Consider the following 11194-nt stretch of genomic DNA (forward strand, 5'->3'; position numbering starts at 1 on the left):
AATGTGGAAATGCTCTCTGTATTCTGTAAGTGTATGTAGATGCAATCAGAGTGGATGCTTATTATTAGAATCAACATTTACTATATGCAAGAAACCACTTGGTGGGTTCTTTCTATCACTCTCACAACTCATTCTTATCACGTACAGTATCTCGTAAATTGTTTCTCTACTTGTATTTTAAGGAGTCTTAGAGTTTCATATTGACTGTAAACTTGAAAATGACTAGAGATGGGAGGTCAATTGTCTTTGTATGTAGTACGTGATTCATACGAACAAAAGTGTCCCATTCATGTCCTTTCACGATATAAATCTTGAGATAAGTAAACGATGGGGATATGTAAAGATCGTCCTTCCATGTTTTATCATATTAAGAGTTGTACTTCTAAATATCAATTCTGCTAACAAAGAGCTTTGCAATTTTGTTGAGAAATGTGTCCCAAAGTTCTCACGTTTTTGCTGGTCGCTTCCTTTCAAATTTATACAGAGACCTATGGTGATGATTGTAAGTTAAATAAATTAATATTCCCCATTTACTGCAAAGAGTTTTTGAGCCATATCTCATGTAGGATGTAGCTTTTTATGCTAATCAGAATAAGTGCTTAAGGGTCTTCTTAACTTTATAGATGAACTGCAGAATGAATATTCTGAATTGCCTGCCCTTGGGCCAAAAATCACGCATTAAAGTTCGAGGCTAGATTAGATTTAGTAGAGATCTTTGCTAGCGTTAATGGATCCTCCATACTCCATGTAACTAGACAACTCTGATGGTGATTGAATCATATAATTTTTTTATTGTTCTGCCCCATTCCTGATGCAGTTACAGTAATGAGTATTCTCAAGGATGCCTGGCAAAACACACCACGTAATTGGGTGGGTGCAGATCCCTGTGGAGGCAAATGGGAAGGCATTTCATGTTACAATTCACGCGTGACTTCGATGTAAGTTATAGGCAGTTGTTCAGCTTCAAATGTTAATTAAGCCTCGCACCTTCTTCCTTCTCCAAGTTTCGAGATTAGCTGACTGTTTTCAACTGCAGAACGTTGGCAGCTGTGGGATTGACGGGTGAGCTGTCTGGAGACATCTCCTCCTTATCAGAATTGGAGGTTCTGTAAGTCTTGAGTTTTCACTTCACATAATAAATGATCCCAACTTACAAGTAGTCATAGCCTCAAATTAAGATGTAGTGCTACGATACTCTTTTGCTTTCCAGATGTCTAGACTGGGCTGCTCTAGCGTCCGGATCTCAAGGCATGAGGCACATATTGAGAAAAGGCCTCATTCCCAGAACTGCTTTCATCCTTTTTCTTGATATATGAACATAGTGATTGTTTTCCATTCCAAGGATTCCTTGCTCATTGACAGTGTCTGGTTATAGGGATCTATCGTACAACACGGGGTTGAACGGTACCCTTCCACCATCAATTGTGAATTTGAAGAAGCTAAAATACTTGTAAGGGAATAATATGATGTTAGTATTAACTGAGACCAGTCCTCTAATTAACTGACAGAATTTTCTTTTCTTCCATTCTAGAAAGTTGGCTGGTTGTAGTTTCTATGGCCCTATCCCTGAGTTGATAGGGTCTCTTCAGCTGCTGGAGTCTCTGTAAGTGTTTTACTGTTTTCTTGTGGACTAAACATGTGCTCTATTGGCAACCTTTACTGTTTTCTGAAACTCTCTATTGCTATTTCCCGTAGAGACCTGAATTCTAATAGATTCACTGGATCAATTCCACATTCAATTGGAAACCTTTCGAAACTCGTTGTGCTGGATCTATTCAATAATCTGCTCGATGGAGCCATCCCTGTCTCCAGTGGAACTACATCTGGTCTTGATATGCTAGTTAATGCACTACACTTGTATGTCAAATCTCTTTGTGCTGTCCAGCTGATTAGTGTGCTCTCTTGCTTCGGCGTTATTGACATCTGTTTATGGTGGTCTGAAAATTATTCAGTCATCTAGGAGGGAATCAGCTCTCAGGCACAATCCCGAAAGAGCTTTTCAGATCAAACATGACTCTCATTCATGTGTAAGTTTGTATTTGCTTTGGATGTTGAAGTCAAACTACTTCACCAATGGAATAGGGGAGAAAATAGGAAGTGGGATTTTAATTTAATTTAAAAGAAAACAATATTCTTTTTAATTTAATATGCTTCTTTAAAAGGTTTACAATTCTATATACATCATATAAATTACTTCTGTGCAGGCTTTTGCATGACAATAATCTCACGGGAAGCATTCCTTCTACCCTTGGACTTGTGCAGACTTTGGAGGCTGTGTAAGCATCCACATGGCAAACTGAAGTGATTAATCTACACTGATCTAGTTTGTATTGAATGCCTTATCTTTGTTGCAGACGTTTTGAAGGGAATTCATTAACTGGACCTGTCCCTCCAAACCTCAACAATCTTACCACTGTGAAGACGTTGTAAGTATACAGAAAACGACATTGCCAGTAAAGATATCACAATGGTTTGGCTAGTTTGTTAAGTCTTTTGTGCGAATTCTCACTCTGTTAAGAGTGTTTTTGCTGATAAATTTCAGGATTTTGTCCAACAATAAATTTACTGGGCCTGTTCCTAATCTCACTGGCATGGCTTATCTCAGCTACTTGTAAGATTTCAAGTCTATTAACGTTGTTAGGTATCTCAGTATGAAATACAATTCGACTTTTCTCCAAATGCTTACTTTGACCAAAATCTTTTCTCCAGGGACCTGAGCAATAATAGTTTTGACGCTTCAGATTTTCCGTTGTCATTCTCAAACTTACGGGCTTTGACAACACTGTATGTCTCCCTTCCTCCCTCCTTTTCTCTCTGTCGTCACACACACTCGACCAGCTCAATGAAGCCTTAACTAAACTGTTTTCTTTCAAGAATCACAAACCCTTTCCACCATCCCACTTTGCAATTAGCCCTTAAAATTTTGCTCAGGCATCATGACTTTACATGCTAGATTATAATTGTCTCCATGTTTAGCAAGTGTTTTATGAAGCAGTCATTGGGTTTTTTGACAGACATTTTTGTCCATGGAACCTCTTTTGACTATGCATTCCTGTGTATAAAAGTTTACAATTTATGATTTTTCACGCTGTCAACATAGTGAAGCTTTCTTCACTTCCTGTGAATAACAGAAAGATGGAAAACACTGGACTTGAAGGTCGGATTCCTCCTACACTCTTCGATCTTCCTAGTTTACAGACTTTGTGAGCATCCTTCCCCTTGTTTCTTCAGTACCATAGCAGTCAACTTTATGGATATTGATAGATTCTTTCATCTCATGGAAATTGATGGATATCTAAATTCACAAATGGTTACAGGATTTTAAGGAACAACCAGCTCAATGGCACATTGGATATTGCAACAAGCTCTAGCAGCCAACTGCAAGTCATTGATATGCGAAACAATCTCATTTCTTCATTCTATTCAGAAACACCAGAACGAAGGAATAACGTGGATGTAATGTAAGAGGCATTCTCCTCCTCCTTTTTTTGGATGAATTACAATAGTCCCTCTCGGATATTACAGAAAATCATCCCTTCAATATATATCAAACGTTAACGGCATTTTTCGTTCAAAAGTTTTTATAATATCTTCAAACTTTTGAGATGTCTCTGTAATTCTTTTTTCCTTAATTTTGTCCACTTGACTGCTAAAATGTGACAACGATAGTAGTGGGAAAAGTTAAATCCTGAGGAGATGTGCTATACAACTTGCCTGCATAAGAGTGTTTGATGTGTTATATTTTGCAGACTTGTGGGTAACCCAGTTTGTGACCATCCAGAAGCAACAGGAAATTACAGCACAGTTCCTCAAGCCAATTCTTCGTATACGAGGCTACCAGAGAAATGTGTTCCCCTCCACTGCATTTCAGATCAGATTTCCAGTCCCAATTGCAAATGCTCGTATCCATACAAGGGAGTACTAGTTTTCAAACCTCCATTTTTAGAGTCAAGAAACTCAACTTATTATGTACATCTGGAAGAAGAGTCTCTGATGCGTTCCTTCAAGTTCCATCAACTTCCTGTGGATTCAGTTGATGTAAATTTTCCAGCGAAGGATTCGTTTGGGTATCTTGAGTCAAATTTATCTATGTTTCCGTCAGGCCAAAATCATTTTAACACAGCTACGATTTCTGAAATTGGATTTGTGCTAACCCTTCAGACTTATGAGAATTCAGATATCTTTGGACCTACATATTTTAAGGGTTCTGCATATCCATACTTCGATGGTACTTACACATTTCATGCACAAGTGAGAGATTGGCTTGCATTGTTCTTTCTTTCTTCTGATGACACATCCTCCTCCCTCCCTCTCTCCCTCCTTCCCTCCCTCTTTGTCATGCAGGAAAACCTACGATGTCAAAAGAGTTATCAAGCACTGGAAGGATCATTGGGGCTGCGGCTGGAGGAGCCTCTTTCCTGCTACTATTGCTTCTTGCAGGGGTATGTGCTTATCGTCAGAAGAACAGAAGAGAAAGAGCAAGTGAACAGAAGAATCATTTTGGTACTTTAAGGTTCTAGTTTTAGACCTGATATTTTCCCATTCATCATTGAAAATTGTGTTTATTTCTTTTTCTTCATTTTGCCAAATTGCAGCATACTTGGATTCAAGGAACAGTAACAGCGTTCCTCAGTTGAAGGGAGCCAGATGCTTCTCTTTCAATGAGATTACGAAGTGCACGAATAATTTTTCGGAAGCCAATCATATTGGATCAGGGGGTTACGGAATGGCAAGTTTCTCCCTCTTTTCCTGTCCTGGTGGTTTCATTTGCATAAACAATGATTGTGGGTGTTGCTGGTTACAATTTGCCTTCAAACTATCTAACCTCTGAGCTGGCATGGAATACCAAACCTTAAGAATGAGTATTTGAAAGTAACCTTTCAACATTTTTGTGTACAGGTTTATAGAGGGATGCTTCCTACTGGACAACTGATTGCCATCAAACGATGTCGTCAAGGATCGGTGCAAGGTGGGCTTGAATTCAACGCAGAGATAGAAGTTTTATCGAGAGTTCATCATAAAAATGTTGTAAACCTTGTTGGGTTTTGCTTTGAGAGAGGTGAACAGATGCTAATTTATGAGTTTGTTCGCAATGGTAGTCTCAGGGACAGCCTATCAGGTATTGCACATGGAACCTTTCAATCTTACAAGCATTGAGTTTTCCATGACAACCCTTTGGTGCCTTTGTTCCGAAAATAAGCACACGCATTCTATAGTTGAAGTAAGTCTACACTATTATATATCCTCTTCTCATGTAAGCAGGTTTGAGCGGGATCTGGCTGGATTGGAGGAGGAGACTTAAAGTGGCTCTTGGTGCAGCAAGAGGTCTTGCCTACTTGCACGAGCTTGTCAACCCTCGTATTATCCACAGGGACGTAAAATCAGCTAACATATTACTGGATGAATACTTAAATGCTAAAGTTGGTGATTTTGGTCTTTCCAAGCCTATGGACAATAGTGAGCTTATTCTTGCTAGCACTCAAGTTAAAGGGACAATGGTCAGTACCTCCAAAACTTCAAGAATTTAAGACTATCTAGTTTCATTATATGCAGGCCGCCTGCTGGTCTATGATTAAAGCCAATTAATATATATCAAAGGTTACAATTGACAAGATTACTATATTTTCTGCTTAGGGTTATATAGATCCAGAATATCAGAAGTCCCTGCTCTTGACTGAGAAGAGTGATGTCTATGGCTTTGGAGTTGTGTTGCTGGAACTAGTAAGTGGAAGAAAGCCTTTAGAGCGAGGGAAATACCTTGTAGCGGAGGTAAGTAGCTCATTGGATAAAAAAAAAGATCTATATAACCTTCATGAACTTCTTGACCCAAGCATTGGTTTAGACACGAAGCCGAAAGGTCTAGACAAGATAGTGGATCTGGCAATGAAATGTGTACAAGAGAAAGGAAGTGACAGGCCGACAATGGGTGAAGTAGTGAAAGAGATTGAGAATATCTTGCATCTTGCTGGTTTAAACCCCAATGCTGAAGCAGAATCCACTTCAGCTAGTTTTGAGGAAGCAAGCCAGGACGAGTTTCCACCATCCTTGAAGGAAGAAGAGCTTTCATTATCTTGAGTCTAGAACCATGATGAGCATTGTTTAGCTGGGAAAGATGAGAAGTTGCTTCGGTACTGGGTTTTACAATATTTTCTTGCGATGTTTGCCGCGTGTGGTGCATCAGATTTGTAAGAGTCAACTACTTGTGAATATATGGTTAGCAAAACCTTTGTATGTTGGGTGAAAGAAATCCTCGGTGAATATGGTTGTGCATACTGGACCGAAAGCAAACACAAATAAAACACAAACAAGCAGATTTACGTGGTTTCCCAAAACCGGGTATGTCCACGGAGGCAGCAGATTGTATATTATTGGAGGAATGATATAAACACTCAACTCAACCCGGTACAATCCCAGAAAACCCAATATTTCACTCTTACACTCACTCACTCTCTCAAATCTGCTCTCTTTCACTCTCACACACTTCCTTTGCACTTGCACTCTCTCGTCTCTACACTCTCTCGTCTCTATCTCCATTTATAGGAGAAAGAAGAGCCTTGGCAGCAACCCATGTGCAACCTAATAAATGCCTACCAACTACTACAATAAAAAAGTTATGGTGGTTGGAAAAAATGTTGACAAATTTTCTACAAATCTCCACTTTGGCAAGATTTTTCCATCCAATCCTCATGATTGATCAATGCTGCCTTTAACGCGCCATATAGCGCTACACCCTGAAAGTGCTTAACACCGAGAGATGTTGACCAAGTCCAAACAATGTTGAAACTTGATCCCTGAGACACATTTTGTGAGCATGTCAGCTGGATTATCTGCGGTACCAATCTTCTGTAGCAGAATTGTAATGTTTTGAATTAAAAGAGATAGGAAAAGGCAACCAAGCCCTTGGTGGCTTAGAAGAAAATATAATTAAATGAGGGGTATTGTAGTAATTGTATAAAGAGATGATAAATATAAATAGGAAGTAAAAAAAAAAACAAAAGAGGGAGTTGTGTTCTTGAGAGCAAACCGTGAGAGAAAAGGGAGAAAGAAGAAGAAGAAGAGAAAAGAGGGAAATTAGAAGGGAAATAGAAAGGAGTTGGAGGAAATAAGTAAAAAGGGTAAGATTATGCTTTAATGTGTATAATATGTTTTCTTTAGCTTTAATTTCAGTTTTGATGAATGTTAGGGTTTTGAAAATTTGTGTTTTGTCATCAACATATAAGAGTAAGTAAAGAATATCATTGGCCGATGAATGAAAAAATAGACCAGAATCTGATTTGCTACAACTAAAACCAATAATGAGTAAGAATGTGGTGAATCGATGAAATCATGCTATTGGGGCTTGCTTCAAGCCATAGATTACCTTTTTGAGACAACAAACCTGATGTGGGTAAGTGTTGTATGTATTGAAGAGAGAACAAAACTTTCTTATTGTAGTTGCAGAAGAACACATATTTTATTGAATTCAATATGATTATTTATACAATAAGGAAAAAAAGAATTGCAAGATATTCTCTAAACATATCTGATTTTCTGTTATATAGAATAAAAGATAGCCATTAAAATAGCAACAAACTCTGATACTGTAATCAAACTCAATTCTACTGAGATTTTATTTTGCTTCTAGAGTCATTCTTGATCAACAATTCTCCTCATTGACTCTGAAGCTGCAAGCTCCAAACTTCTGTCTCAAATACTCAAACTTGAGCTTGGGAAGTGCTTTTGTTAAGATATTTGCATGTTCCTTCGTTTTGCAGTAAAACAGCTTCACTTCTCCTTCTTATTGAACTTCTCTTAGAAAGAAAAATTTAATCTTGAAATGTTTTGTTCTACCATGAAATACTGGATTATTTGAGATTGATATTACAACTTGGTTGCCCACAAATACTTGTATGCTTTCATTTTGCTTCAGATTCAAATCTGTTAGTAGTTTCCTAATCCAAAATGCTTGGTTTGCGGAGGCAGTAACAACAACGTATTCAGTTTCTACTGTAAATTGAGCAACAATTTCTTGTTTCTTTGAGCTCCATGAAAAACACCTAAACCGAAGCTAAAGTAATAACCAGAGGTGCTTCTCATGTCATTAATGTTTCCTACCCAGTCACTGTTAGAGTAGCCATGAAGATTGAATTTTTCAACTTGACTGAATTTGATCCCATAATCAGCTATGCCTTTTATGTACCTGAGGATTCTCTTTGCTGCTTTAAAATGAATTTCACTTGCACAATGTATATATCTAGATAATAGACTTACAACATGCATGATGTCTGGTTTTGTTACTGTCAAATACATTAGGCAACCTATTAGGCTTCTGTATAGCTTTTCATCCACTTTTCCAGCTCCATCTTCCTTGAGAATTTTCTTTGCATATTTGTGCTAACACAAGAATATTTCATTTTGTTTTTGAAATATTTGCATGCCAAGAAAGAATGTCATCCCTCCAAGGTCTGTCATTTCAAAAACAGACTTCATCTCTTCTTTGAACTTGTCAATTTACTCTCTACAGCTTTCTGTTATTAGTAAATCGTCAATATAAAGAGATACAACAAGTATCTGTCCTTCAGCTCCTTTAATGTAAAGAATAGATTCACTTAAACTTCTTATAAAGCCTAAGTTCTGCAAGTAAGCATCAATCCTGCTATACCAACTTCTTGGAGCCTACTTTAAGCCATGTAAGGCTTTTTTTAGTTGATATACTTAATTCTCTTGTCCTGCAATAGAAAAACCTTCAGGTCGTTCAACAAAGATTTCTTCCTCCAAGTAACCATTTAAAAAAGCTGACTTGACATCCATTTGATGTAAAGTCCAGCCTTTTTGTGCAGCAAGTGCCAGTAGCATTCTTATTGTATCCATCCTTACAACTGGAGTGAATGTTTCAAAAAAATCCACCCCAAACATCTGAGCATATCCCTTGACAACCAGCCTTGCCTTGCATTTATTCACAAAACCATTAGAATTCACTTTGATTCTAAAAATCCACTTGACTTCTATGGCTTTTTTTTGTTGAGATCTGTCCACTAATTCCCACGTTTGATTCTTTTCAATCGTTTTTAGCTCCTCCTTCATTGCATCTAACCATTTTTGCTCAGTTGTAGCTTCTTCATAACTTGCAGGTTCTATTGCAGCAACATTGCATCTTTGATAGATGTAAGCAACAGTTCTAGTTCCTTTCACAAGTTCATCATCTATTTCATTCTTCTGATTTTGATCTTCAATCTGCTTTTCATCCTTCCAATCTCAGCTATTAGATTTGAAAAACTGAACATCCCTGGTAATGATTACTTTGTTTCTTTGAGGTATGTAGATTTTGTAGGCTTTTGCAACAACACTGTAGCCTAAAAAAATCCCAGTTTTAGCCTTCTTGTCCAGTTTGTCTCTCTTATTTTGAGGAATATAAGAGAAACATAAACAACCAAATATCTTTAGATTAATTAGCTTTGGTTTGTAGCCAAACTAGGCTTCAAATGGAGTCCTTGTTTGCAGGGTTTTTGTTGGCAATCTATTCAACAAGAATACTGATGTATTAGCTACCTCATCCCAGAATTTCTTGGGTAGTCCTTTATCATGAAGCAAACATCTAGTCATCTCCATCACTGTCCTATTTTTTCTTTCCACAACACCGTTTTATTATAGAGAATATGGTGCTGTTAGCTGGTGTTCAATGTCTGCATCTTCACAAAATCTGTTAAATTTTTCAAAAGTGTATTCAGTTCCATTATCGGATCTGATTACCTGAATTTTGTAGTTGCTTTGAGTTTCAATCCAAGCTTTGAATTTTCCAAATATATTAGCAACTTCCGCTTTGAATTTCATGAAGTAAATCCAACACGTTCTGGAATAATCATCAATGAAGGAAACATAGTACTTACTGCCATTTAGAGATGATGGGTTCATTGGTCCTCCAACATTTATGTGAATTAATTGCAACTTCTGTGTAGCTCTCTACGCTTTGCTTTGTTGAAATGGAAGTTTTGACAGCTTTCCATATTAACAGGCAGCACATATAGGAAAATCTTTTCCTAATTTGGGCAAGCCTTTCACCATGTTGTTCTTTTCCATGAAAAATAATGCTTCATAACAATAATGCCCCATTCTCTTGTGCCAAAGCTTTGAATTATTGACTTCTTTGTATATAACAACCAGCTCTTCTTTAAAATCCAATACAAAACTTTTTCCTTTCATTTGAATATTGAAGAATTTTATGCCTTCAACATCTTCAATCACGCAACTTTTATCTTCAAACAACACTTTATAACCTCTGTCTAGTAGTTGAGAAACACTTAACAAATTTTGATTAATTTCATGAACATATAGTTCATTTGAAATTAATTTAAAACCTGAGTGTGTTTCAATAACTACTGTTCCTTTTCCTTTAACTTTCAGGTGAGTTCCATTTCCAATCTTAACTTCGAAAATAACATTTCTATCAAGCTCTGTGAAGAGCTTTCCATCATGAGTCATATCATTTGTACAACTGTTATTGATGAGCTAGTTTTTTGTGAATTTATTTGTGGCTAAACATGATACCACAAACAAATGCTCCTCTTGATGTTGATCATCAGCAACCTTGGCTTCAGTTTGTTGTTGTTGAGTCTTGCATATCTTTTCCATGTGCCCTAACTGACCACACTTAAAACAACGTGCATCAGGTCTCTACCAACATTTATTCTAAGGATGATTTTTTTTTTCAGTGAGGGCAGGGTGGAAAGCTTTGAGTATTGTTGGTCTTATTGTTTCTGGTATTGAATGCAAAGCCTTCAAACTTGTTGTTATGTTTTTTTCTATTCTTACCATCATGGTTATTTTGGGATTTGACAAAGAATACATCCTCTACAGTTCTTTCTTGCCTCATCAGCCTCATTTGCTTTTGTGCTTGTAGTGCATTCAACAACTCTGCCAAGGTAATGCTTGACAAATCTTTAGAATTTTCTAAATATGAGATTGTCGTCTCAAACTTCTCTGGAATTGTTACTAGAAATTTTTGAACAATTCTAGAATCAGAAAAATTAGTGCTAAGGAGTTTTATATTGTTAATAATACTAAGAAGTTTGTTAGAATATTCCTTGATTGTTTCTGATTCTTTCATCTTTTGTAACTCAAATTCTCGGATTAAGTTGAGAACCTACATCCCTTTAATTCTCTCTTTTCCTTCGTATTCTCCTTTCAGAAAATCCCAGATTTCCTTTGCTATTTTCAG

General features: G+C 37.1%; 1 protein-coding gene across 2 annotated transcripts; it reads left to right on the plus strand.

Annotated features, from left to right (window-relative positions):
* The first annotated feature begins 352 nt into the window (after positions 1 to 352).
* LOC133698745 (leucine-rich repeat receptor protein kinase HPCA1-like) lies at positions 353 to 6247 on the plus strand. Of its 2 annotated transcripts, XM_062121779.1 has the most exons (19): positions 353 to 502; positions 818 to 938; positions 1037 to 1108; positions 1376 to 1450; positions 1532 to 1603; positions 1696 to 1857; positions 1953 to 2027; positions 2205 to 2276; positions 2355 to 2426; positions 2543 to 2611; positions 2710 to 2784; positions 3132 to 3203; positions 3318 to 3461; positions 3750 to 4228; positions 4345 to 4503; positions 4596 to 4729; positions 4900 to 5119; positions 5263 to 5498; positions 5635 to 6247. In XM_062121779.1, exons 1-19 carry the CDS (start codon positions 430 to 432, stop codon positions 6073 to 6075), a joined length of 2823 nt encoding a protein of 940 aa, XP_061977763.1. In that variant the 5' UTR covers positions 353 to 429; the 3' UTR covers positions 6076 to 6247. The 2 variants fall into 2 exon arrangements, with proteins under 2 accessions (XP_061977763.1, XP_061977764.1); XM_062121780.1 differs by lacking the exons at positions 353 to 502; positions 818 to 938; positions 1037 to 1108; positions 1376 to 1450 and having other exon boundaries at positions 1696 to 1840.
* Positions 6248 to 11194: the final 4947 nt, after the last annotated feature.

The sequence above is a fragment of the Populus nigra genome, chromosome 7, assembly GCF_951802175.1.
Source record: "Populus nigra chromosome 7, ddPopNigr1.1, whole genome shotgun sequence".
Classification (NCBI taxonomy): Eukaryota; Viridiplantae; Streptophyta; class Magnoliopsida; order Malpighiales; family Salicaceae; genus Populus; species Populus nigra.